The sequence below is a fragment of the Corvus cornix genome, chromosome 3 (assembly GCF_000738735.6).
Source record: "Corvus cornix cornix isolate S_Up_H32 chromosome 3, ASM73873v5, whole genome shotgun sequence".
In the NCBI taxonomy this organism is placed as follows: domain Eukaryota; kingdom Metazoa; phylum Chordata; class Aves; order Passeriformes; family Corvidae; genus Corvus; species Corvus cornix.
In genome coordinates, this window is record NC_047056.1 from 22,265,237 (window position 1) to 22,292,928 (window position 27,692).

A 27,692-nucleotide genomic window follows, 5' to 3' on the forward strand; every position below is an offset into this window, starting at 1 on the left:
CCCACATTGATTCCTACACTGATGTTGTGATGAATGCACAGGCATTCATACAGGTCTGTACCATCAAACCACAAAGTTAGTAGCCTAGGCTGCAGTTTTCAAAAGATCATAAGGCCTTTTCTGCAGAAGAAAACTTATACAAAAACTGATTTGTTTCAGTCAAAGAAAGACTCATATTTTGGCAAAGGGCTACAAAAAAGTGGTGTCCATATCCACATTATGTGGAAAAATCTCAGCTGCTCAATCAGCAGGATTCAGAGTCCCTGCATTCTGGTAGGTGGTCTTGTTTAGATTAGGATGCAGTAACTAATAACACATTCTTAGTAGGATTTCTCTTCACTGCAGTCTCTACAGCTGCAAAAAATAAAGATAATACTTTGATATGCATTTCATAACCCCTTTATTGAATTTTTGTAGAATTTATCCTGTCACAAATGTGTTAGGATCAAAGTGAGGGACTATTGAAAAGAGTGCCAGGTGGGAAAACCAACGCAGATTATGCATCCTCTAGGTGAATGAACCCATCTGATAATTAACATCCTGAAGAGTAAACTATTACTAAATACTAAAGTAAGGCAATTCTTGGTGCAGCAATTCATTAAAACCTCACATCACTGTTAAGTTAGCAAGTTGCATGCTGGAAGCAGCACAGCAAAAATAATGACATTTGCAATGTTATCTGGAAGCAGCAAGGAAATTGAGAAGAAATTCTACACTCTCCAAAGGAGGTGTAGAGTAGGAGGGCTACAATAGGGCTTTGCACAGCTTGCTTGTTTTGAGTGCAATTTATAGATCATGAGGGCACCTGTTTCACTGGAATAATACAGAGGTCAGGGAAATGCAGCTGCCTGAACAAAGCAGCCAGAGCAGACAGTTGGCTTTTAAGCAAAATAAATTTCAGGCCACTGGCAAGTAAAACAACCTTAGACATAAAATAGTGTCGTTAAATTAACACTAAAAGAAATGCTGTGGTACTCTGAATGCATTTAAAGCATTCAAGTCCACTTAAAGCCTTATTGTTATAACACTTCTATTGAGTGGGAAACCCAAGTAAATAGTCTAGGAAGTGATTAAACGTGAAACCTTCAGTTTCCAAATGGAAATAAAACCAAAAAGGAAATGTTTTGCATTCTAAAATGCACTTAGTTGTGATAACCTTGTCTTTAATAACAGAAAGGAAAGACTAAAGCATCTCCCTGACAGACACAGGTGAGAGCAGGTTGGATTTGCAAGGATCTTGCATTACAAGAGGGGGTTTAATATCACCATTTCCTGTTGCAACAGGAGCATTTCCTCACTGAAAAGAGCCTGAAATTTAGTACAAGTAGAAGCTGAGCTACCTGCTTTGACATCAGCAAAGGTGACTTCATAGGGAGAACAGGAAAAGCAGGGAGAGAACAGCAACACTGAGCTGCTCAGCAGTGATGAGCTGCAATCGAGCTATAAGGGGTTTCTTTTGAAATGCAGCTGGATATCGTGATCCCAGATGAAGCAAAGACTATTACAGTAATCACAGCAGCACAACAACTGAAGCTGCCCCATCAGGAAGCATGCAAGGAAAGGAGAAGAAGGGCAAAATCAACAGTAGGCACTGAAAAATTATTTCTGAAATGCTGGCAAACAATCAAACCACCATTACCACCAAACCCACATGAATTTCCAAAAAGACAACACGTATTATCAAGGAGCAAATTCCCAGCTGCTGTTGGTCTCTAATCAAAAGGTCAGCAGTAATAATAATAAATAATAACACAAAATAATTATCTGAAGCAACAGTCATTTCTTAGATGCTGATTTATTTTTTCTACCCAGAGCACCATCCAACAGCAGGGGGGCCCATGGAGTTCCTCCTGCAAATGAAGTGGTCTAATGGTAAGACACAAAACAAATCTAGTATAAAACCTGTAACATTGTAAAAGAATGGGCAGATACATAGAAACAGCTTTTCTAGTTATTCAGCTGACAGGCAGCTGTCCCTGCAAACTAGAAGGTGGAGAATCATCTAATAAAATCTTCCATTCATAGAAAATTACCAAAATGCTTAAGAAATAGAACAACACCACAGAATCGTATTTTTATTGTATCTGTATTATTAATACAGAATTGGGAATAGCTGCTTAGTTTTTCCCATATCAATCAAAATGGTGACAGTGACAGATAAATCCACATATGGCACAACTCACATTCTACTTAAGTTAGTGGAAGTCAGTGGTTAGCAGAATTTATACCGCTCAGGCCTTTAGAGTTCTCTTGTTGCTGAAATGCTGCAAATCCCCCATAAAGGGGATCTGCTTTCACCCTGCAGGATCTGCAGTTTTATATCAGATTAAGAGGAAGAGGAACATGGCACTGCATGCTTCATTAAAACAGCAGTGATGAAGCCAGAGTAAGAACAAAGAAAAACTAAGAGACATAAAAAATTACAGCTGAAATTGTTAATATAAAAATGCTAACAACATCCACAGGACACTAAACTGCTATAATAAACTTGTGCTGTAGGAGTATGTGGCAAACAGTGGGCTATGATTTCCTCTTTTAGTCAGAGAAAGATTGGAGGAAGGTAGAAGGAAATCATCATAATATAATATAGACATCTTTGATAATTATTTTTAAAAATTAAAGTGTCATTCATCCAAACCTAACATAATAATATTATTTTAAATGTCACAGTATTTCTCATGTGGAAAAAAAGATTTCTTTTTCTCGGTTTACAGCTGTAGGCTTTGCAGAAATACTCCACAGTAACTGCATTTGAGGAGACTGAGTGGCTTTATATTCAGTATTCTCAAACCTATCAAATATTAAACCCCATAATGCTTTTTAAAATGTAAGCCTCTATTACACCTGTCTGTACTTGTGATACCTAAATTCACATGAAGCACAGAGAATTGATGTTAGCTTGTCCAAATAATTCATTTACACTTTTCCAAGGAGTGGGAAACAGCTTGGGATTTACAAAAAGACCAGTCCTATTTCAATTAGTAAAAACTTCCTTCTCTCTTCTAAGGAATGTAATTTTACATTATACACTTTTTTAAGAGAGAAATCCAGGCAGGAAGAACTTGCAGGTTAAATAATTCCCGTAATTCCCAGCAAACAGCCCAGGTGTATGACACTACTACAGCTCTGTTTGTTTCCTCTATGCTATGTGTGTACACACACCCATTTTCTGAGCAGAAAACTGAGTCATGATAGCTAATTGTAGTAATGAACTCCACAACAGAGGGAATTTATTTAATATTCTGCTGTGCTTCTCCCCAGGCATTCTCTAGGTACAAAAATGTTCCTCAAAACTCATCTTTAATGCTGAAATGTGGCTGATCTTCAGGTTTAAAGTCCAGATTGGGGCTGCCATCCTCATTCAGAATGCGCCGAGAAGTATAGCCAACAATTGGATATTTGGCTTTATAAACATTATTGAAGATGTCATCCAGGGACTTCAGTTCCTCCTCTGTGAGTCCTGTCTAAAGGAAATAGGAAATTGAAAGTCCTGTCTCAAAGAAATAAAAATAGAGATATTTACATGGGGGTTTTTTTAATGACTACTGTAAACCTTAGGGTCAGCTTTTGGGCTTACACTGCAGAGCATGATGAACAAAATTGATAGCATAGCCTGTAATTTTATTCTTTTCATTCAAATTCAGCCTTGACAAAACTTTAATGTGTGACAAAACAACCAACAGCCCACCACCAGAGCTAGCATCCACTGCCATGTCAGGATACACCAAACCAGTTGACAAAGAAAGGATTTACTGTCTTCGTGAGCATCTTTTTAAAGAGGAGGTGATTTCCCTTTTACATGCTTACAGAATTTGTATTGATTCCACAAATGCAAAACTTTCCTCTTGAAGGCTGTTAGCACCTTTCATGAGCAGTATTTTATGTATCTAAAGAGTACTAATGGATTTTGATTTCAAATACGTGAATAGACTTATATAAATACAAGCAATTTAAAATCATCACTCATCATCTTGCATAATAATAAAAACTTGCAAAATGGAATGAAACTGATGGCTCATTTTCTTACTGTGTCATGTGTAAGATCTGCTGGATCCAGAGACATCTTTGCAACTCCTCTTGTTGAGTCTTTTCCAACCAAAGCATTGTATGGGGCTCCTTTTCCATAAAATTCTGTCAGATAAAAAAAAAAAAAAAAAAAAAAAATCCAGTGATGATCTGACAATGTCCCGGGTATGTTCAGCCCCTACCCTTCATCAGCCTGTTACATGTCAGTGAACTGAAAGCAGCAACTCAAGTCTAAGATTCTTCTTTCCAGAACTGACTTTGGATTTCCTACTTTTTGGAGTTATGCAGCTGTTGAACTTCCTACACTGCATTCTTAAAATTTACCTATTATTTAGGGAGTTGTGCTTTACATTCTCATGAGATGTTTGTAGACTTCAGAATTTGCAAGCCTTGTCTAATTTAGGATTTGAAGATCAGCCAACCCAACGTGTATGCCCAGACAAGGTTAGCACAAACACAGCAACAAGCCATTAGCTTACTTATGATGAGGCAAGTGTCTAAGACCCTCATGGTCCCTTCAAACTTTTTATAGCAAATCTGGATTAAGTTGCAGGAGTTCAAATGAAAACATTTGTAGTTCTTAGGGAAGGCAAAAACAGCAAGGGGAGTGAACACGGGCACAAAAGGAACAGATGCAGCTGCAGCAGTGTTGATCCTGTACAGAGCCATTTGGGTACATCCATGTTAGCTTTGATCTGCTCAGTTCATGTACCCAGGGCAATAAAATGTGGTAGCAGCAGCTTCCATGTGGCCTGACCCCAAATCTGGCAAGGACTCAGGGGTCTGGGCAGGTTTCTTCTGTGTTTCCCATGCTTCTGTCAGCAGTGCCCAAGCTACCTGCAGAGTGCTGGCTTGTCTGTCAACATGTCGTAGACAAAACCTCGGTGGGGGTTCTTTAAAAGAGGAAAAAGTGTATTCCTTTTGTTGCAATTGAACTGCAGGCTTCCAGTACACTGGGAATATTTAAAAACAAATGACTGAATAATAATATGAAAGCAAAGTAGACAACAGAGGAGAAGCACACTAACCTTTTCCAGAGGTGACATCAAACACTACTCCCTTCACTGCCAGGTAGATGGGCTGTCCTTCCTGGAGAGAAAGCCATCAATTCATCCTCAGCACTCGAGCACAGGCAAAAAGCAGCTAGTTTTAGCTGTGAAATCCACAAGCTTGCAGGACACAAATTCTCTGTTTTATGTTTACTCTCATACCACCACACACATTCCCTCTCTCGACATTTCTTGCTGTGCTTTAAACTGTCCCCAACATTCTTTGAGGATTCATCCATAAGCAATGAGAGAATCTTTTTAATCTAAACAGCACAACCATAGAAGACATGTCCCTTTTGCAAGTCACCTCTTGTCTGCACACTAGTCTGCTTGAAAATTGTCAACTGCATCTTTCTATCCCTAATGCAGATGGATACTGCCCAAAATAAAAGGGTGTGTGGCCAACAGCATTATTTGATTAAGAAAAAGAGATAAATACATAAACACACGTAAATCTGATCAGCTGACATCTGCTTTACTTAATAAGCCAGTGCTTCTGCTTTGTGTTTTATACATAAGATGTAATTTTAGTCAGACATTGGTTAGTCTCTTTAGACTATCTAGAGAAGACCCCGAAAAAGTCAGCCAGCAAGTGTTTCAAAAGAGAAGCAGATATGTATCAATACAGGACTTTATCATTTTGAATCTGAAGTTCTGCTGAGACTTGAGTCACAGGAAGCTGAACACTGAGTTAAAATTGTCTTGTTATTTTGATAATCGTGGGGGTTTTTTTTAAAAAAAGGGTCTAAGTACATGGTTTAATGAATTACAGAGAGGAAATTAACTTTGGCTCCAGCTCATGGTAATCTGAAATTCCCTGGCAGGAGCACCTTGCCAAACAAGCAGCGAGCAAAACGGGCACATGGCACCCAATTGTCTAATCGTGTGTGTGCAGCATCAAACGCGGCAGCTGCCAGCCGGACCCAGGAGCACACGGGCGCCTCCAAACTTCTCACGCTGCCCAAAAAGCAAGTGATGCCCAGAACGACATGGCGGGAGGGATCGAGGAGCAGCACAGCAGCAGCACGAGAAACCCGAGCCTCACGGCGGTTCCAGGGCACCGAGCTCTGGGGAAGGAGGCAGCGCTGGGGCTGTGGGGGCCGCCCCGCCGGGCCCGGCCCGGCCTCGGCGCGGAGCAGCGGCCCGGCCCTACCTGGTGCCCGTCGTATCTGGCCAGCTCGGGCTCGGTGAAGAGCCGTACGGGGGCCTCGGCCGGCCGCCTGAAGCGCAGCTCCGGCTCGGCGGTGGCGGCCGGCAGCCGCAGGAGCAGCAGGAAGGGCAGGAAGGGCAGCGGGAGCGGGCCCCGGGCCGCAGCGCCCGCCATGCCGCGGAGCGCGCACCGCCCCGGCGGCGGCCCGGGAAGGGAGCGGGGTGGGGCTGGAGTTAAAGGAGCGCTGTGGAGAGCGCGGTGCTGCTCGCAGGAACAGCCGCGACCGCCTGCGCAGCGCTGAGGGCATGGGGGCGTTTAGCCGGGGGAAAAGGAGGCTCCGGGGGGAGCTTATCGCGCTCCACGGCTGCCTGGAGGGAGGCTGGAGGGAAGTGGGGTCGGTCTCTTCTCACGGGTAACAATCGATGGGACAAGAGGAAACAGCCCCAAGTTGTGCCAGGGAGGTTTAGATTGGATATTATGGAAAACTTCTTCACAGAAAGGGTTGTCAAGCCCTGGAACAGGCTGCCCCGGGCAGCGGTGGAGTCACCATCGCTGGAGATATTTAGAAGAAAAATGGATGTGGCACCTAAGGACTTGGTTTAGTGATGGACTTGGCGGCACCATAACAGATATCTAATAATAAAAGATTTCTCAATTTTCCTCCTTCTTCCCCTCTTGAGGTTTCTCTGCTAGCTGTTTTCAATATTTATTCACAAAATCAGCGCACACCGTGCGGGTTTCATGTTAATGACTTAAAAAACCCAGACATTTTTAGCCTAACAATGGAGAGAATAATTAGGAAATTTTCAGAGGACATGTTTTCCCCATGCTATAAATACAGCATGGGGGAACATTCGGGACTGGCAAAAGAATAAACTTGATGTTTATCATTCTATATAGAATCAAGAAAATTAGAAACCTTTTATGGTTCAGATCTATATATCACATCCCTTGCTGCAGTGGTGACAAGTGAGGATCTGAAGGATTTAAAGCCTGGATGTTTGATTCTGTGGCCTCCAGTCCTTCTGACTACTGTGCTGTAATTCAAATGTATAATAGGATTGTTATTGTCAAGGACTTCAAACCTTGGTTATTAACTTACTAGGTGTGGGCCTTAGTCAGAGGGAAATTATCTACTCAGCAGGGACTCCCTTACAGTGTTTCATCTCAATGCAAAAAAAAGTTGCACATGCTTTTTCTTGATGATGAAACATTAACTATTACTTCCATGCTGGGGAACAAAAAAAAAATAGCTGTGTAGGTATTGTGGCCGGGTGGCTCGTGAATCAGCTCTTTCGTGGTTTTGACTTTTTATTTTCCTGCAGTGCCCCATTGCTGCGGGCACAGCATGGATGGGTCATCCCAGGGGTCCTACAGGAGTTCTGTCTGATGGTGTCGGTGTTCTGCTAACAGCCTTGAGCAAAAGAAAATAATAATAAAAATGAAAAAAAAATCAAAAGGGTAATGCTGTGCAGCTTGGGGGGAGCTGGCAGAATTATCATAAACTGCTTTTCCAGTCTGGCTCATGCTCCTGTTAGCAGAGTTGTGAAGCGCGCGGTGTAGAAAAGACTCCTCTCCGCGCCAGGACACAGCACACCTCTTGGGGGGGAGAAATGTTCCTACAACCCTCCCAAAAAGCCCCTTACACGTGTGCCGAGCAGCCGGCGTTGTGCTGCCGGACCGCAGCGCCGCGCCCGGACTACGCCTCCCGGCAGCCCCGGCAAGGGGCGGGCACCGCCCGGGGGACGGGAAGCGGCCGGGGCGGGCGGCTCGGGGGTCCCGGCGGCGCCTGCGTGGCCCTGCCCGGGCGGGGCGGCTCGGTCCGGCCCGGCTCGGCTCGGATCGGTCCGGCTCGGCTCGGCTCAGCTCGGTCCGGCCCGGCTCAGCTCGGCCGGCTCGGCCCGTGGCTGCCCCCGCCCCGTGCGGTGCCGGCGGGCGCTGCCCGGCCCCCGCGGCGCCGCTCCCGCCGATGCTATGCCAAAGCCAGAGGTGTCCGCATCCTACCAGGAGGTACGGGGGGCCGGGGGGGCCGCGGGGCAGCTCGCCGGGCGCCGGTGGCCGTCCCGGGGCTCGCCGCTCGGCGAGCGGGGGCAGCCGGCGCTGTCGCGGAGAGCTCGGCTCGGCGCTGGGTGCCTGGGGCGGCAGGCGGCACCTGCACCGAAACCACCGCAGGTTCGGGTGCGCGCAGCTCCGCGTCCTACCTTTGAACGTGGCTGAAATAGTGGGCAGCGGTTGTTTTAGGTGTGTGAGGTGGGTACAGCTGGACTGTGTGACCGGGGTTTGGTAACAAGGGGATGGTCTGTCGGGTGTGAGAAGCGATTTGGGTACTAGAAGTCCCGCATCCGAAACTGAAGAACGCTTTATCACACTGCCAAAAGCCTGAGGCAGCGCCTGGTTTGCATATCAATGTACAGGCTCAGCAACCCGACTTCCTTGCTCGTTCCTATCTCTCCTAGTAGGCATACAGGCTATTTGTGCCAAGTTCAGCAGCGGTAGAGAGTTACTGCAGAGCACTTTTGTTTGCATCTTGCAGGCAAAAGGAATGTAGATATTTTCCTTCCCCTGCATGTGACGGGTAGTTCGAGGCTCAGTTTTAATACATTCTAATTTAGTGTAGTACTGTCTGTTTAGTTTCAGCTTCTGGTTTTCTTGCCAGGCTTGGAGGCATTGGAAGGTGATGAATCAGCAGATCAGCTAAAGGCATGTATGAACAAGTTCTCCTTTTATTTAAGGGGTTTTTATCCAGTAGGAGGGTTTTAGCCCAGGACTATCAAGATGGAATTTACTTACGTGCTTGTACATAGAGGAGATACTTGAGAGAGTTAATGAAGCTGCACTGATGCCTGAAGTGTGGACTGGACTATGCATGTTATGTTTCCACCTTGAGTATCAGCCACCACTGACACTGCTCCATATGTTTAGGTTTATCTCAAACTGTGGCACGAGTCAAGATAGGGTGTGTGTGTAAGTGCAGTACCTGTGTGCTCATCCCTTCTCTGGCACCTGCCGCCGTCTTTGTTGCTTCTGTCCCTAGCAGGACTGCACAAATATCTGGAGTTGCCTTTTCTGAGCTTCTGTTTCAGTGCTTTTCCGTGTGCAGGACTGAAAAAGAACTGCTGGGACATGGGCAGGCTCCTGCAGTTGTTTCTCCCTCAGCTGTATGTGCTGAACCCAAAGGAATCCTGAGTGAAGGTCTGTTTCATGCCCTTCCTGCCCTTGACGTCCTCTCCTGTTTCTGCATCTTGTTGCAAGCTTAACCACCCTGCAATCTGTGTTCCTTCTGATTGGCACCACACTTCACTCCTTTATCAAAAATACCACGTAGAAAGAGCTGGCATGTGAGGGTGAATCTGGTTGGCATGCTCCAGGTTCACTGTTGGCAGAATCCCTGAATCTAAGAGGAGCGACAAGTGGAATCAGCTGTCCTGGCTTCCCCATCACCAGGAGACTGTAGCTCAGTGTGTGTGTGAGGTGTTGGGTCTGTAGGTCTGTGCTGCCCTGCCTTGCAGAGTCAGGATGCTGTGTGCTGCTCAGAGCGCAGTGCCTGAGCCATGCACAGCGCTGGCATCTTGGTGACCTCAGTTCAGGTGTTCAGGTTCTGCAGTAAAATATAGTTATTTTTAGGGAGCAGGTGTTACACATCAGCTCAACCTCCTCACTGCACCTGAAGCAATGTTAGTAGTCCTGCTCTTGCCTGGCTGTCCTTCTCTGGCTTTATGTGTGTAAAGCTTATGAAACATTGTGAACAGAGATAAGAAAACATAGTTGCATATTGTTTGGGGTTTTGTGGTTTGTTTCTAAGGAGTGCTGAAAGGTTGTGCTTTCTGAGCTTTTCACAGAATCACAGAATCATTTAGTTTGGGAGTTACTTCTAAGATCATCTTTCTTCTGCTTGTTGGAAAGAATTGCTATAGGTCCTCTTGGAAGGATAAGAAATGTTGCATGTTCTGTTCTTTTTTGAACTTGTGTTGGGATCTCCTTGCCATCGGGAATAGAATTCACTTACCCTCCCAATAACCTCGGTCAATGAGGTGCCTGTACCTGGGGAATCAGAGAGGTGTGGGATTCGGCTGAGGAACTTTGTCACTTGCATTACATTTGTTGGGTCAGCTCTGGTATCTCCATTTTGCACAAGTATAATTGGAACTGTCTTCTTAGCTGATTTAGTGAAGTACAAGAGGTTCCATGAGTACTTTTCTTGGGTCAGAATAGCTTATTTTGGGTCAGGTAAACAAACAGAACCAGCATGTTTCTACAAAAAGGAGCAGAGTGTTAATTTTCCCTTATTTGATGGTGGTAATTGAAAAAGGTATCATCAGTTGGACCCTGGTAAGAGTCTTGCAAGTGAGCTGAGTTTTTAGCCTGGAAGTTACCTGTTCACTTCTTGCTTCATGCTAAGGGAAATCATGCTTTATTTATGTACTAAGCATTTAACAACAACCAGGTAACTGCTTTCATCTTGCTTTGCATGGTGGAAATGAGCACAGAAATACAGCAGGAGGTGATGGAGACTTTACGTCAGACTTTGAAGATGTGAAGTGAGCAGACTCTTTCCTAATAGGTGCTAATGATGATCTGGCAATAGTATAATGGTGATTTCAGAACTGAATTAAAGTTGGGTGAAATAAAAGCACTTCCTTATGGATACATGCACGTTGCTGTTGAGTAAGTTAGGAGTGTGATGTTTAATAGCATTCAGTGCAGCTGCTGCGTTAACTGTGCCCCCATTTTCCTTGAAACAGGAGCAAAGCTAATGTGATGTGCTGCAAGCTCATGCCCTGCTTTGCATTGTTGTAACCTCTGTGTCAGTTCCCACCATGAAAGAAGACTTGGAAAACATACAGGAGATACTTTATATTTATAATGTTTAGAAACTGTAGTGCTTCATGACCTCATGTGATGTGTATCGGATGTGACAAGCTTCTGACTCTGATGGAAGTGGCCTGGCAGTTGGAGCCCGGAGTTCTGAATAGCAAAATTCTGGTCTCTGCTGGTGTTTCAGAAACACTGGAAGATTAATTACCTGCATAGCCACTAATATATAATAATCTGCGCAGTGAGATCAAATAAGGACCAGAAATACAGAGATGCTTGACTGTTGTCTCATGATGACCCACCCACCTATGTGGCTGAGACTGTATTCCAGTGGCTTGCTCGAACACCTGTCAAAATGCATCTCGTGCTTTTTGCACCTCTTTATTAAGAAGTGCTAATGCTCTGTTTGCTGGTATGTGCTGTGGTTTCTTTATGCCTAAAAATATATTCTTCAGTGACAGAACCAAGTTCCTGCTTATTTCAGAGAACATTGTCCTAATTGGGGGTTTAAAGTGTGTTGGAGCTGCCAGGGAAATAATTACTTTGATCTTGAATGGAAAGGTGATGTTATTGTTGAAGCAGCAGGGTAGAAGTAGGTTAAATTTGCAGCATGCAAGTCACTTAATTTTTGTCTCTAAGTCTACAGAAATGTGGCTTTTGTCTTGTGAACAAGTGGAACAGATTTTGGGTGCTCTTGGACTGGGGGCATGGTTTTGTGTGTTTGGTTAGTTGGAACCTCTTTTATTTGTACCATAGAAATTCCAACAATTGCAAGTTGAGAGCATGTTTGGAAATTGAACCACTGTTTTAACTACACAGCTGAGTGAAGATGTGGAGCGAGTATCTGAAAACCCAACAGAGGAGAGAGAAGGAGAGATGGAAGTTCATGAAGATTCCAGCTCTGTTATTTTACCAGGTGAGAACTATTGACCCAGAAATTACTGATTTTTAGGGCCTGTTAGCTGCTGCTCTGTGTGGCTTTGGTTGTTTTGGTTTTCTTATTTTATTGCACTTCTGAAAGCAAACAAAACACTAAATTACAAACACTAAATTACTTATTTTATGTGAGTCCGTACTGAGGGAAAGCCAAGGAGGTTTTCCAAGGACTAATAGGAGAATATTTCTTGGTCACAAACTGTGCTCAATCAAAACAGGTTCAGCACATCTGGCTCTGAGAGAGCTTAGTATGTCATCTTCCTTTATGTTGAGTATTACCTGAGTGGCAGTGGGTTGCAGGCAGAGTCTGTGTGAGATTTACATGAGCAAGATGCAGTATTGAATAGACAAGCTTTTAAACAGACTCTTTGTTAAACTGCTTTTGGAGAGCATGGAGCAGTGTTAAATGAGCTTATTGCAGCCCAGGTGTAGGCACTGAGGTTAGCCAGCCTGAAAGGAGTATGGCCTAAGCACCTTGCAGCTGTTCAAGACATTTGTTTCAGCAGCGCAGTTTTATGCATATTAATGTCTTGGCTGCCATCTCCTGGCATGTAACTTGCCCATGGACCTTTGTGAGTGGTTATGTGTGCAATAGGGTTTACTAGAAGGTTCATGTTCGCTGTAGGGAGGAGCAAACACCAAACTGTGCTATTAGAGTTGGAGAGCAGCATGTGGCATGGCCTGAGAGGGCCTGACTCATTCAGTGACACCACACAGAACAGTCAGCAGGAAGCATGGCTGCTTATTTCCTTTCTTATGTTGAGTTTTAGTGCTCCTTTTGTGTGTTCAGCTGTATATTGCTCATGACCAAGATGTGATGCGTAACTCAAGAGTACAGGAACCTTTATCCTTGAAAGTATTGCCCAGAGAATAAGGTTTGAAGGAAAGGAGACTCTGGGAGAATTGGGTCAGTCTTTTTCTAGCTGTAATTGGAAAAATCCTTCTATGAAAGCCTTTAACATGCACAAAGAGTTATGAACTAGAGTGAAGTCACTTTAGTGACTTCTGCCATGGTGAAGATGCACTGCAGAGAGCTGGACATGAGCATTAGAATATTAAATCACTCCTCTGATGCCTGTGCTGAGTGTGTGAAAGAATCGCTTCAGACTGGAAATGGAGGGAAAGGAGTTGTTTTTTCCAGAAGCAAAGAATTGACCATCAACAGACTTTCTTGTGAACTTTAAACTTTGTTTCTGAGTTGTCCTTGAAAACAAACCTCACTTCCTGCCTGCAGTGGCCTTAAGCAGAGTGCCAAATTCCAGCATGTGAAAAGTCTTAGGATGATTACATCTCACACTTGAGAAGGAAGCATCTGCCTGACTGATGATAAAAACCAGAATTAGGTGTTTTTTTAAATCAAGCTGAGTTTGAGGCTTACTTTCCCCTCACATGATTGATCTTTAAAGGAAAATTCAGCACCAATATCTGTATTTTAAAGTCCCAATCCATATTCTGTTTGGTTCCAGATGGTGAATTGGGTACCACTACCCCTTCTTTGCGTTTCAGCAAGACCTGCCTAAAGAATGTTTTTTCAGTAATTCTCCTGTTTATTTATCTGCTGCTCATGGCTGTAGCTGTGTTCCTTGTCTACCAAACCATCAGTGACTTCAGAGAGAAGCTCAAGCACCCAGTGATGTCTGTCACTTACAAGGAAGTGTCCTTGTATGATGCACCTGGTAAGAGCAATAACAAGCAAAATCGATTAAGTTCTCATTCATGTTTTCCTTGGATTGTTTGAAATTTTTGGTGGTCATTCTCCAGGGCCCAGAGTGCATATGTTACTTTAATTTCCTCTCCTTTTAATCTAAAATTGTGTTGACTTTGCACAGAAATGTTAACATTGTAGAGGAGATTTTTGGGAGCTTTCATGCCAATAACATGAATGGCAGAAGCTGTGGAGAATTATGCAACATTTGATAGACAAGAAGTGTTTTCAGACTCTAGAACGAGTCCTCTTTTAGGGGAGAAAGATAATTCCTTTTGGAAATATTCCCCAAACTGTATCATTCAAACAGGGTAACACATAGGATGTGTATCAGAAGCTCAGTGCTGCACTGGGCAGTGAGATGCCGTTCACACTAAAGAAGGTGAATTTCTCAAACCAACCACAAAATAACCACAATGCCACTTCCTACTTCCATCCTGCCTTGTTTACAACATGGTATTACATCAGTAGGCAATGAAAATGTGATGTGACTGCAGGGAACAATGTTGGCATAAAAATGCAGCGTGGCAGCAGAAACAGTTGCAGTTTGCAGGAGGAATGGCTCCACAGGAACATTTTTGAGTAGTGAGTTCTGTTGTTGTTATTCTTTTTAATTGTCCAGTAGCTGTTCATAAGTAGAGCCATGGTAGCAAGTGCAGCTCAGTCAGCCATCAGTCAGTTTCCAGTTTAACAAGAATACTTCTTCTTTGAAGTGTTACCACATTTTCCAAATACCCACCTCAGTAATTGTGGCTGAAAGGTGAGTGTTTTGAGCTGTTGCCATATTACTGTAGTTGTTTTTCTCTATGGCTAGTTAGGCCCAGCTCTGGAAGTAGTGCCTTGGGTTTGGACCATATGAATCTGACTGTAAGAGCAAGCAAACTCAAGCTTTTCCCCTTATTTGTTTTTTTTTTTCTCCATGTGAGCTTTTCATACAGCAACAGGAAGAAAATAAGCAGATTTTAAATAAGCAAAGCAGCATACATATTAATCTGAAAGTATTGTTGGAGATCCCTGCAGATCAGAGAACTAAATTAATGTAGTCCTTCAGTTTATTGCTCTGTTAAAATGATGAGAGGGCAAGTTGTAAGCATGGAGCTCTGAAGAAAGGCTGATATATGCTGAGTGCTTTGACATCTCACATTTTGGTGGACAGGTCCTCTCAGTTGTGTGAGTTAATTATATCTAATCAATCACACTCTTTTTAAAAATAAGTTGGACAAGATTATCTTCCAGCAAGCTTGTTTCAGTAATAAATATGGCATAGCTGGTGTAAAAGGATTTTGGGATCTGGTTCTTGTATTTTGCTAGCCTTCCAAAGCTGAGGTGGCTGAGGTTGTTTGAATGACATATCTGAGTTTCCATCCAGGTGGACTAGTAGCCTGCCTACCCAGTGATGTAAATAATAAGGGATGGCAGCAGTGAGTGTGTGTTTGATGGCTTTGATTTCTTGCATGATGTCACATTCAGTTAACAGAAGATGCTGTATTCTGAGGAGCATCTTTTTGCTTCTATTAGCTCAGCCAGTGACCTTTGATCTGTCTTGTATGGTATGTACATTATTTCCAATTAACATTTGATGTGTTGAATGCTACTATCTGAAAACTAAGGCACTGCATGTCCCATTTGATGCCCCCTAACTTATTTTACAGATTCACCTGGGGTGAGAGGGACTGATGGATTAGCTGCTGGCTTGTGAGAAGACTAGGGAGACTAGCTTCTAGGAACCTTGAATTGTTGTAACAGAATGTGAACCGTGATTTTTTTCCAATGCATCGTGGGGGTTCTGTCCTGATGCTTTTGTCTGTTTTTGCTTTTGATGCTGGTGCTTTTGTCCTGCTCCAGAAAAATGTAGAACTGCATGGTTTAATTTGATTGTTTTGTGGGATCTTAAGGATAGTTCAGTATCCTGTGGGATTAAATTCCAGAATGAAAATCTGTGTACTCAGGAAGGAAATCAGTGCTCTGCAATGTTTTTTCTCCCCAACCAGGTATTGCCTTTTACCCAGGCAAGGCTCGGCTGCTTAGCTGCAAACATCATTACTACGATCACATTCCACCTCTGATAAATCCAGGTCAGCCAGGAGATATTGAATGCACCACTCAGAGGATCAACTACACAGATCCTTTTACTAATCAAACTATGGTAATAACAATATAATGGTACAAAGCTTATTCAGTATGGGTTTTTCTGCTTATAATCTTATTGGAAACTAAAAGTATGTACTGTGCTGTAAAGAAATCCATGCTTCTGGTTTGGTTTTTTATAAGCCATCTGTCATTTTGTTTTCAGAAATGTAAAAGACCCCAGTCAGTGTGCGTGTGTGTTATGGAAGATCAGCTGTCCTGTGGGTGTGTTCAGCACAGAAACCTTAATGGGATAAAATAAGGCATTTTTCACAGTGAAACTCTCACTTCATTCTTCTCCTAAATGAACTGGGAAGCATTTTCCTCGATACTGTAAATCTAGTTTTGATTGAAAGCAGTATCAGTACCCATTAAAGAAGGATAGCTAATCTCTTTTTGTATGTTTGCTGGGAATTCATACATGAATTCCTGCTAGGAATTACATACCATGTTTGTCACACTTGGAAGAATCCCAAATGGCACCAGGTGTTTCATTACACTGAAATGCTGTGAGCCAGCAAGGTGGGTACATTGAGTGATAGAGTGTCTTAAATTACCCTTAGAAGTGCAGGGAAGCTTGCTTCTGTATAAGCAAATGCCCAAAACCCACAAAGGACCATATTTAATGCTTAAATATTAATATTTAAACACTGAATCTTGATGTAAAGACCTCATTTTTAAACTAAAAGGAGGAACTTAATTGGCATTCTTGTTAGGTATTTTAATAGATGTGTACTTAGTAGCACATCTATTAAAATCAGTGTGTATTAGATTTCTGTAGAGTATTAGTGCCAGATGGCAAATTAATGAACAGGAAATGAGGATTCCTTTGCTCCTCTCACCATCTCTGTTTGCTTACAGAAGTATGCTTTGGTTGTTCAAGGCCCTCGCGATGTGAAGAAGAGGGAACTGGTGTTTTTGCAGTTCCATTTAAATGAAACAGACCAAGATTTTAGTGCCATTGACTACCTGCTGTTTTCTTCTTTCCAAGAGTTTGTCAGCAGGTATGTAAAGGGGGGATGAGCCTGTGACTGCACTGAACTTGCTGTCACAATAATTGTGAAAGTAGGGCTTTTTCAGTGAAAATTAGAGAAGCTTTTATGTTGTTTTTAATATTTGGACTATGTTGGTGCTCTTTCATGTCTTTGTTTACTAATCTGACCTTTAAAAATGTACTGAGGGCTTTTTCCAGTGACAAAAACGGTTCTTCAGCTGGGCTTAAACCATTTGTTGCTGCACTTTCTAAAAGTTTGGAATTTGTGCTGGCTTCCTGCTGTCTGCTGCTATGGGTGATCAGGAAGTGTGCTGTCCTGGGTAGTGTGTCAGGAAGTGCACCAAGAACATTAATATTCCTGTACCATTTGGGGGTTTTTAAAGCAATTACTGTAAAGGTCAGATCCCCAGGTTGATTTATTGTGATTTCATTGAATGATTAACTCTGTTTCTTTGTATTACTGGCTTTATGTAAAATTCTACAGAATGATATAAATTTATATATGGAGTTTTCAAAATTGCTTCATATTGGTTTGACATTGGTACCATTGGAGTATCTAATCTACCTTCTTCTAATTTTAACAAGAATGGAATTAATCCTGTCTTGAACTTTCAAGAAAGACCCGCTCTTTTTCCCACCTTTTGAGAATGAATTTTGTACTTAATTGTTTAATTTTTACTGTAATTTAAATTCAGGTTCTGTTCTTCCCTCTGTGATCCAGATTAAAAGTTAGGCAAGAAATATTAGTCACAGTGAAGCCTGATAGAAAGCCTTAATTTGGTAATAGATGCTCAGTGAAAAAGGGACAGGGGATAAAGGACATATGCAAAACAAAATTAGGGGAGGGAGGGAAGAGAACAGATTTTATTGTAGCAAGGCCTTCTCAGGGGCTTGGACATGGTCAGACTGGTGCTTTTCAAATGGATCAAAGACTGGAAATGTTCAGACATGATACCTCTGGGTGGCCAAAGACCAGTTAGCTGGATTTGCCTTTTACAAAGCATTTCTAAGAGATCCTAAGTCTTTAACTACTCTCTGTAATTGTGCTAAAACACCTCATAAAATGTTAATGCTCCGGATATTTTAGGCATTGATATTTTAGGGTGAGAAAATACCAGTTAAGAGTGGTGGTGTAGAAGGTGCTGCTTGCTCCTTACATGTTGTTTTTTTCTGGTTTTATGTCTTGTGCTCTGGTTAGAAATGCTTACGGTGGGACCAATTGCAGCAAGGTGCTCAGCCCTTTCTATATTGCCAGACACAAGCCCTGTCTGAGACCACCCCTGGTGCTGCACCTGGCTTGGGGCAGGATGAACCAGCTACCAAGCCACAGCTCAGTCTGTGCATCCTCAGGCCTTGGAAGCCTCATGGGAAATGGGGATGTTTGTTTGGGGATGCGTCCTTTGTGCTTGCTTGGGGCAGGTAGTAGGGGAATGGGAGTTAAAATTAGTTTTGAACTAACCCAGGTGAATGGTAAAATTGGGAAGGGAATGAAGGCTTTAGTGGTAAATGATCTGCATGTCTATGTGGAATACAGGAAAAGAACCAGCTGTGGGCAAGAGGCCAGTGGTGTCTCTTCTACAGCATCCTCCAAAGCTTGGTACAAATGACATGGCTTGTCTTGCTCAGTGCTGTGTTTGCTGTCCTGGCATCCTGGGGCATGAACTCGGGCTCAGGGCAGGTTGGGAGTTTACATTTCTCCTGACTATGAAAAGTGCATGTGAAACTGCACTGTGTATGTGGAGAGAACTCGTTCTGTCCAGCTTCCAGCAGAAGAGAAAATAGAAACAATTTCTTGTTCATCAGCAGATGCTAAATTTAGCTGATGGGAAGTCTGGATTAAGAGATCTGTAGAAACTGTTGTGTGTCCTTCCATACAGCCTCTAACAACTTCAGTTACTGGCCTCTGTTAACTGCTTTTCCTGACAAAGTGTCTCACTGGTTATGAGAGCCCAGAACAACACTGTGCCCAGCAGTTCATGTACAGTGTCATCAGAGGTGCCACAAGCAGTACAAAAATGGCATCTAGAGACTTGTACATTTAAGAGATTTTTTGTGGTGTAGTAAGTGCTGAGGACTTGAGCAAAGTCCACTCGTTTCTGTCAAGGGCTTTATTCTCTGCAGCTCTTCTGTTAAAATTGGATCAGGCTCCATGAAACTGGCACTGCTCACTGGTTTTGTTCTGCTCTCCACAGAACACTGCTGCACTGTGTGCTGTTGTTGGCTTCTGAGCTGGAGGGAGATGCTGCTGGCTTCTTTTCTTTTTCTTTTTCTTTTCCTTTTTTTTAAGGCAGTGGCAGCTGCTGTCTGTGCCATATTAATTGGAGGGAGGGAGGGAAATAATGAAACCCTTGCAAATTACCCAAAAAGTGTGGCTAAAAATACAAGTTCCGATCCTGAACTGTCATTAGGATAATACATGGGGTTTAGAAGAAAATCCTCTGAATATACTCCTGGCAAAACAGTTGTTAGTGTAGCATGTCCCATAACTTATGGTCCTGTGGAATGAAGGATACCAGTGTGAACAGATCAGAGATGATTTAAGGGTCTAAACAGAGCTCCATGTTCATATCTCTGATCTGGATTGCTGCATGCAGAGAAATACAGCATAAAAGGACTTTTGGTACCACACCAGCCTTTATTAGATGTCATGGCTGTTTGACAGTTTGCTGCTCTGGGGAGATGCAAAAGCAATAAACACAAATTAGGTTTGAACCACCCATGGGTTTGGCTCTTGCTGTTGCATTGGAATCTGCTGGTGGGATGTCCTAAAACTTCCTCTGGCTCACAGGGGGAGTCCATAGAGACTGGTGTTAGAAGGATCCTCTGCAGCACTACAGCCCAGTCCAGAAATAGGTTAGTGACTCCCACAGATGAAAAAAAAAAAAAGAGAAAGAAAAAAGGAAGGAAAAAAACCCAAACAGCAACAAAAAAAAGAGGTGCAGCCTGTGTGGGTTGTCTGTCTTTGGTGTGAAGAGGGAATTAAAAGAAACTGCCTGGAGAACTGTTTTTTGGCTTAAAATCCCTTGCCTGTCTTGTGTTCACTTGCTTGTGTGTGGTTTTAAAGCTTTGTTATTTGCCCTCTGCTATAATTTGTGCAAAGCTTGTGCCTCTCCGCTCTGCTCCTCCTGTCCGCCCCCCTTTTTTCCCCTCATTTTATGGCAGTGGTCTGGATTATGGGCACATGCAAGGAGATGCCTTCTCAGATCACTTCTCCACAGCTTCTCCTAAGATATTATTAATCCTTCTTTTTCAAGCCTACAATTACTGTCGAAGGCAGAGCATACTGCTGCTGTCTGCTGCCATGGGAGTTGTGGCTGTAACACTCAGCTCTGCGTCATAACTTCCTGCCTCATTTTTCCATGTTGGCTTGGAAAGCTTTTCTGGGATGCCGTATTTAGCCAGACATTAGGCATATGACTGGCTGGCAAAGTGCTAATTATGTATGTTCCTCTTGAGTGGCAAAGCACTCCAGAGCTCCTCCGTGCTGTGCCCTCAGCTGCTGCTCTGCCCACATCCCGAGGGGGGAAGCAGTGGTTGGATTAGGTGTTCCCATGTCACTGGTTTGTTCTGGTGAGGAGCAGGCTTTGTCCTTAGGCTCTGCCCACATCTTTCCTAGGGGAGGCAGAGAGGTGCCATCCTGTTGGGGTTACTAAACAAGCACCTGATGTGACAAATAAAGATATTGCTAACTTCCCAAAACACCCTTGGAACGGCATGTGTCTTGATGGGTAGCAAAGCATGTTAGTTTTTCTTCCCAGAAACCCTTCTCTTTTCTGTGCATGTGCCCAGTGGAATTCTGTGTTTGGGCCCATTGCCTGAAGCCCTGATTTGAGCAATGACTTTGCTGGGTTTTGCCCTCCCATGGACACGTGTGTATTCATCTGTTAAGTCTGAGCAGGTGGTGTACAGAGTAGCCATCAATGTGATGATATTTGTATCAGTGCAGTCCTTTTGGTCCTTGTAGATAAAGGCATCTTGATTTGCAGGAAGAAAAGGAGCCCTGAGTTTAAAAACTAAGGAGAAAAGACAGGAAAAGTACAAATCCAGTCAGTGCTAGAGAATTCTTCCTGACTGGCCTGTTCTGGGACAAGAACTTGCTTCTTCACCTCTGCTTTTCATATCTACTTCTTTTCATCTTTCTCCTGGAAGACCAAAACAGGTTAATCTCCTAAAAGACCCAGTCATGCACACCCTCTGCCATAAAAGCAAAGAATCCTCTTTCCCTTCTCCTAGGTGGATAGATTTAGTCTGGATCAAAACCCTCTCCCTTCTTCTAAGGACCAACATACCCTGGCATATCTCTACAACCTGAAATCTGTCTTTAGTAAAAATAGACTTTAATGATTCATGACTTACCACAGTGGGCTTATTTCAGAGGGATGACATGAAAGTGGCTGAAATCACAGTACTGAGGCTCTCCAAGGAAATAGCATGGTTAATTCACTACGTCCTGTGCAGCTGGTAGAGAAGAGGTGGAGACCAGATATGCCTTAAAGCTCCCTCTTTACTGCTTGCAGCATGAGGGATGTTGGAAGCCTTAAAATGGCTTACAGTCACAGTATTAAAAGACAAAACCCAAACCAAAACACACAAAGCAATCCTGCTGTTCTGAGGGCTGCAAATAGCTGTGATTGCATATTGGGAAAACAGTTATTGCAGGTGGGAGCCTTACACCAAAGCTACAGTCTTTCCAAAATAATAGGAATATCCCAAATGTAAATTTCGAAGCATTTTAAGCATGTCTGCATTGCAACTGGTTTATTTGGCAACCAGAAATGAGGAGAAGCACCCTGTCCTTCCTCTAGGCTCTTCCTTCTGTCTCTTGCTTCGTAACATGGTGATGAGTTGTTTCCAGAGGTCCTGGCTCTGCTCCTTTCTGTCCCAGAGGTGACAGATGAGCAGAGCTGAACTCCCCTGTGAGGCAGAACAATCCCTACAGGCAGGCAGAACTCCGGGGTCGTAGGGCACCAGGTAAGTCCTCTGCAGCTAAGGATGCACAAATGAAGTGCTGCCATTAATGAAAACATCACTACACCCAATGGTTTAGATACATTGAATTTAGCAGGTGGAGAATAAAAGGAATTGTGAAAGTAGTTTGAAGTGCCTGTAGGTCTGACATTCTCCTGCCTACAGTGCTCAGTTTGGTCAATAAAGTGACGCTCTTTTCCTTTTAGTCCAGAAAAAGCAAAATTCATGAAGGACTGTGAAAGTTCATACTCCAGCTGGAAGTTTTCTGGAGGCTTCCGGACTTGGGTCAAGATGTCCTTGGTCAAAACAAAAGAAGAAGATGGTAGTGAGACTGTTGAATTCAAACAAGAGGTAAAAAGAAAAAAAAGTTCTCATAATGTTTTGGGAGTTTGGTTTTTGTTTCATTGCATCCATTACACCACTTGGCACTGAGCAGTTTTGGCTCTAGTTACTCCCATTGTTTCTCAACAAGGAGGGATTCTGTAAAAGTGTGAATGTCTTGATGTGCTCAGCTGTTGGTGTGGCCTAGTGACCCAGCTCAGAAAAACTTCTGCTGACAGGGAGGCCAGAAATCCAGGCCTCAAATGGGTTATGACACCTGAGGTGAGGGTCCAAAGAGATGAACATAGAAATATTAGCACAGCTACCTACAGTTCAAGGTGGAGAAAATTGCCAAGGGAATTGTCTAAATAACAGCTACTGTTGGAAAGAGGTATTGTTTAGATTGCCAGTGATGTTAGGATAAAGAGGTAAATGTAAGTCTTGTATCCTTTGTAGCATTCTCATGTCTGCTTTTTGTTTAAGTTTGGAATTTTTAGCTGCTGAGTGTCCTTAGAAACATGGAGTAACTTCACTTCTTGCATCATTTACAACTAGAAAATATGCAGGTGGAAGATGAAAACTTATCTAGAGAGGAAATGAGCCTGACTTTCATTCCTGTTCTGTTCACATTAATGCACAGGAAAATAATTGTGTTTTGAGTTTGTTTTTCTTCCAGTGTTGGTTGGAAAGGAAGTGTCTCATCAGTGGTGAAAAATGAGGATTTTAAGAGCTGTCCTTTCCAGAGGGTGTCTCTTTCAGAGACTATACTTTCTCTTAGTCCATGGTACTCTTGGAAAGAGTGTTCTGGGGAGAACAGAATGAAGCAGAATATCCAGTTCTATCTTTAGTTCTCACAGTTAGGTGTTACATGGCACAGCCTTAAGGGAAGAGCAGAGCTGTGACTGTGAGAGGGGTATCCTCCTGCTCCACTAGAGAAGGACAGGAGGCAAATCCCAGAGTCACGCAAGTCCCAAATTAATGCCTTGGTTTGGAGGAGAGGAAAGAATGCATCAGTCTGCTGCTGCCATGTAAGCACTGACAGTAAGACAATTGTCTGTCTGTCCTTCATTACCTACAGCTCTGTATCACTTGCCATTTGGTGCTTACCAAGTATAGGATTTTTGAAAGTCCTCCTTTGTGTGCCCAAGTCTAACATGTCTCAAAGTGGAAACAAAAGGCTGGCTCAAATTCAGGAAAAAATGAGCTTTTTGTGACCATAAACATCTATTTAGTCCTGCAGTTATGGACTCTGATCATCAGAGTAAGTGAACACTGTTGCTGGTTTGGGTTTTCTGTTTGTTTTGTGGGTTGGTTTGTTTGTTTGTTTTTAATAAAACCTATGAGCCAGGAATGAGATCCCTATTAATAATACAGCAGATACTGAAACAGCTCAGACATAAATTGCACTTGCTTTGTTTGACGGTACAACATGGGCTCAAATTGCACCAAGAAGTCCATTAGCCTTTCAAACCCAAACCTGGGAGCTGGCATACTGGAAAGATGGATACAAATACTAGGTCAAACAGAACAGTCTCTCACTCTGCTAATTAGCCCAGCAGTCATTCATTTGTATTTTCTTCCTTCCCCATTGCCTTCGTTTGCCCTTGTGTGCTGTTTGTTTTCTGGTGTGCAGTTTTCTTGGATGAGTGTGGTTGGGGTGCTGGTAGCCTGCAATAAGGAAATGAGCTGTACAAGTGTGGGGCAAGCCTGCAGCAAAGATGTTTGACCAGAAACCAGGGGGTGGGGAAGCTCCCATATGCTCTGAGTGGCCATAAACAGTGTTCTAGCTCCTGCTTCTGCTTGTTCACAGCCTAAAATCTGTTCAGGGCAGGGACTGGGGAGCAGACTGAGAGAAACCCTGAGGTATTTGTAAAGAAACTGCACCATGGTAGATGGGAGGCTTTTGTAGCAGTGGGAAGGCTTGTAAGGAGATGAAGAAAGTGGTCTGCTTAAAGACTTCCAAATCAGCCTTCCTCTGCCTGGGAAACTGGGCTCACAAAACATGGAAAAGGCATGTTCTTCCATCATACGTCTCATCTTCATGTCACAACACTGATATGAAGTCAAAGTGCTCCTGGATTCATTGCTTCCAGCACACAATGAAACAACTGCAGGACGAGCAGCAGTACTCCCCTCTGCATGCACCAAGATGTAAACACTTCTCTGAGGGTTGAAGAAGGGAGAAGCCCTTCCACCACTGTGCTTTCCTGAGGTCCCTGTGTGGCTCTTGGGCAGTTTGTGTTGTCCCCTAGGAGCAGGGGTCAGTTCAAACTGTGTTGGTTACTGCCTGTGTACGAACCCTGTGTAGTTCCCCCCTGGGCTGGGGGCAGGTGGTACAACACAAATGTTTTCCTGGGGCCTGATATCTTAATATTTTCCTGGTTGTGGTTCTTGAGACTCTGGTTTCATGTGGCTGTAACACAGTCTGGTATCCTAACCCAGTTCCCTGTTGGAATTGTGTTACAGCTCTGCTGGGCAACATTAGTTTCAAGTGGTGAGCTAGTTAATGGGCAGTACTGGGAAGCATGGGTTGGTTGTCAACACCTGGGCTTCTTTCCTTCCATGTTCATTTGGCACTTGTTGGAATCTTCTAGTTTATTCTACAGCTGATTTTTCAAAAAGAAGGAATCTTCTTTTTGACCACCATTGTGTGGTTCTCTGGCAAATAAAACTAATTTAACATTCATTCATGAGAACTTTCCAAAAGTTGTATTATTGCAAGTAAATGAATTTTGGAAATTAGTTTTCCCCCCTTGAAAGGCAATGTAGAAATGGTATTGTACTGTGATACCGAGTGAGAAATAGGAAAATCATATGAACATGAGACGGAGGGAGGAAACTGCCTTTGCCATATTTTGGCAGCCCATTGTTTTAGGTAGAGAAAGTCTGAGGTGGAAGGTCCCTAAGCAGTCTGGTATTTTCACCTTCTTACAGGCCTTTCTGTTGCACAAAAGACTCATTGTACAGCTAAAGAAAGTAACCTGCACTTTTCTTTCCCCAGACCAGTGTGGTTAACTACATTGACCAGAGAACTAAACCAAGGAGTGACCAGCTGTTTTTTGTGGTGTTTGAATGGAAAGATCCTTTCATACAGACTGTTCAGGACGTGAGTAACCCGCTAGTCCCTTCTTGAACCACTGTCTGACTGTGCATGCTCATGGTTTGTGTGAGCATGCACTTGCCTCTGTTACCTCACTCCAAGCAGAAATGCAGAGGAAGGGTGAGGAGACTTCTGAAATTTCAGGCTAGGCTCTTCCTTATGTCCAATAATGCATTGTGTGTGGAGGTCAGGACCACCTGATGCTTTTCTTTGGGCTGGTGACACTCAGCATTCTGCTTGCAGCTAGAGGTACACGAAGCTAAGCAAAGCACCTGTTCCCTGTGTTCTAGCCAAGTGTAGCTTCAGGTCAGGGCTGAACTTTTTGCTTAAGTAAGTCTGCTTGGGTAATCTGATTTAATTACTTTTTAAAATTAATTTACAAGAAACCCAGGCTGAAATAAGAATAATAAAAATAGCCTTGTGCCATTATTAGAATAAAATGTGGTACTGTATTTACCCAACAACCAAGGTCCAGCAGCAGCAAAATCTACAGTGTTGCTGTTTTCTTGCCCAAAACCAGAGTGTGAATGCAGACTGTGTAGGGCAGGAGATGGGCCTGTGCACTCCTGCTGTCCCAGCAGGACCCAGGCACTCCTTGGCCTTTAGAGCCCAGTCCTATTCCCACACCTCTCACTCCTCTCTACCGGGGGGGTTCACTCCTTTGCCACCTCCCAGCTGCAAGCTGCCCTCGATCCAGTGGATTGGGGGTGCTCGTTTCCTCTTGCTGAAGGTCCATAATTCCCAAGCAGTGGCAGCTTTCAGCAAGATTAACAAATATGGGAAGCCTGTTCGAGACCACCTGGCTTAGGGGGATGACCCAGTGACACCGTGCTGGCCAGCCCAAAGTGTGTCCTGCTCCATTGCTGCCTAAGCCTAGCTCTTCCTGCTCCATCGGAAATCCTTGTGCCTAGAGGTGCAAGGAGAACTCCAAACTACAAATAAGCTTAACTATTCTTGAACCAAACATAGCAAAAAATACAAAATAGTGGCTGTAGCTCTGCAGCAGCAGTTGTTGCTGTCAGAAGCTGGTTTAACATTATGCTGCTGTCTTGGTAAAGCTTTCAGTAGTTGCTTCTCTGAGCTTTGTCATCTGGAAGATCTTCAATGTGACTGCTCCTTTTTGTAAATACTTAAATAATACAGTAAGTTTAATCTGTAATTTTAACAATTTAACTGTACCTCCAAAGTTTTAAAACAATTCCTTATTCTGAAATACTCTAAAAGGAATTTAGCAGTCAGTACAAGGTGTGTTTTCTTCCTGATGGCAGGAGTCAGAAAACCATGGTGTGGGGAGAAGGCACTGCAGTCCACCTGTGCAGTATAAAGGAATATGCTGCAAAACACTTCAGTCTGGAAAATGGAGTTGTTTGGTGCTGAATAGGTATAATATATGTGGAATATAACATACATGGAATCAGATGAGGGGACTAATATTTGTCATCTCTTTCAGATTATCACAGCAAACCCCTGGAACATGATTGCTCTTCTTTGTGGTATCTTTCTGGCCCTGTTTAAGGCAGCAGACTTTGCTAAGTTAAGTGTTAAGTGGATGATCAAAATCCGAAGAAGGCATCTGAAGAGGACTCGTCAAGTAACAAACCACATAAACTGAGGCTAAGGCTGCCTTCTAACTGTTCATAGCAGGAGGGATAGAACATAACTGGAATAAACTGCAGTCAGCAGTTAAAGCTGCAAACCAGGTATGTTTTCTTCCAGAGAGATGCTGGCTGGAGGAACAGCCTAGCGAACGGCCTTGGAACTGCAGACGGAGCTAACTCTAGGACAGGTCTAACAAACTCATGCTTTTCTAGTCCCAGTTTAACAAGTTTACCTCAGTGTATGGGGGAACTACAGGGAAAAAAGGGAACTCACTAATGTTCAGAAAGTCATCACTGTAGTAAATGGTGAAAAAGTGGGCAGTGTTTGAATGTTTCTCTAACAGACCCTTTAGTTTCTGCATCAGCTGTGAGCTGCACGTAGCACAGTCACTGCCTTGATGGTGCTTAGTGGAAGGCAAAGTACTCTGAAAACATCCTGGCCTCTCTTCTCCAAAGTATGTTTTAAAACAAAATACACTGGAATTCTATTACGTGTCATTTTTGACTTAAAGTGCAACAACTTTAATATTAAAAAATATTTCAAGTAAGCCATTGTGTGCCTTCTTTGAAACTACCTGCTCTCAGGTTCAGATGGAGCTTCACAGGAGGCAGTTCAGGGTGTTACGGCATGAGGATAAGGTGAAAACCAAAAAGATTTTCCTGATCAGTGCAGCTCAAAGAAAACTCAAGCAACAGGACAACCTGGGGGGCTGAGCTGGTGGTCGATTTCCAAGTCTGTCTCAGGCTGTTGCTTATCCCTCTTTCTGGCAGTCTTTCCTAAGGAAGTGAAAAATAGTCTTTCATCAGCATGGGCATGGAACTGTGATTCTCTGTTCTGTGGGGAATGCCTGCTCACCAAGTGTGCTGGGGTGGTGGTGTCTTTTTCTTCCTTATAAGTCCTTT

At 43.3% G+C, this 27,692-nt stretch overlaps 2 protein-coding genes across 2 annotated transcripts; one reads left to right on the top strand and one right to left on the bottom strand.

Moving 5' to 3' along the window:
• Positions 1–383: 383 nt before the first annotated feature.
• Positions 384–6,416, bottom strand: NENF (neudesin neurotrophic factor). The gene is made up of 4 exons (XM_039569391.1): positions 6,229–6,416; positions 5,055–5,115; positions 4,028–4,131; positions 384–3,464 (listed from the first exon to the last, which is right to left on the bottom strand). Exons 1-4 carry the CDS (start codon positions 6,397–6,399, stop codon positions 3,288–3,290), a joined length of 513 nt encoding a protein of 170 aa, XP_039425325.1. The 5' UTR covers positions 6,400–6,416; the 3' UTR covers positions 384–3,287.
• Positions 6,417–8,146: 1,730 nt separating this feature from the next.
• Positions 8,147–27,337, top strand: PACC1 (proton activated chloride channel 1). Its single transcript, XM_039567911.1, has 8 exons — positions 8,147–8,235; positions 11,797–11,956; positions 13,443–13,652; positions 15,673–15,827; positions 16,670–16,812; positions 21,977–22,121; positions 25,093–25,197; positions 26,642–27,337. The coding sequence occupies exons 2-8, from the start codon at positions 11,917–11,919 to the stop codon at positions 26,801–26,803; spliced, it is 960 nt and encodes a 319-aa protein (XP_039423845.1). The 5' UTR covers positions 8,147–8,235; positions 11,797–11,916; the 3' UTR covers positions 26,804–27,337.
• Positions 27,338–27,692: the final 355 nt, after the last annotated feature.

What these genes read in the sequence shown, in the direction of transcription:
- NENF (XM_039569391.1), bottom strand. Translation starts at nt 6,399, where the DNA reads ATGGCGGGCGCTGCGGCCCGGGGCCCGCTCCCGCTGCCCTTCCTGCCC. An exon ending in CCAGATACGACGGGCACCAG is followed by an intron (nt 5,116 to 6,228) that starts GTAGGGCCGGGC and finishes CTTTCTCTCCAG; the next exon opens with GAAGGACAGCCCATCTACCT. An exon ending in CAGATCTTACACATGACACA is followed by an intron (nt 3,465 to 4,027) that starts GTAAGAAAATGA and finishes TATTTCCTTTAG; the next exon opens with ACAGGACTCACAGAGGAGGA.
- PACC1 (XM_039567911.1), top strand. Translation starts at nt 11,917, where the DNA reads ATGGAAGTTCATGAAGATTCCAGCTCTGTTATTTTACCAG. An exon ending in GTCCTTGTATGATGCACCTG is followed by an intron (nt 13,653 to 15,672) that starts GTAAGAGCAATA and finishes CTCCCCAACCAG; the next exon opens with GTATTGCCTTTTACCCAGGC. An exon ending in TCATACAGACTGTTCAGGAC is followed by an intron (nt 25,198 to 26,641) that starts GTGAGTAACCCG and finishes CATCTCTTTCAG; the next exon opens with ATTATCACAGCAAACCCCTG.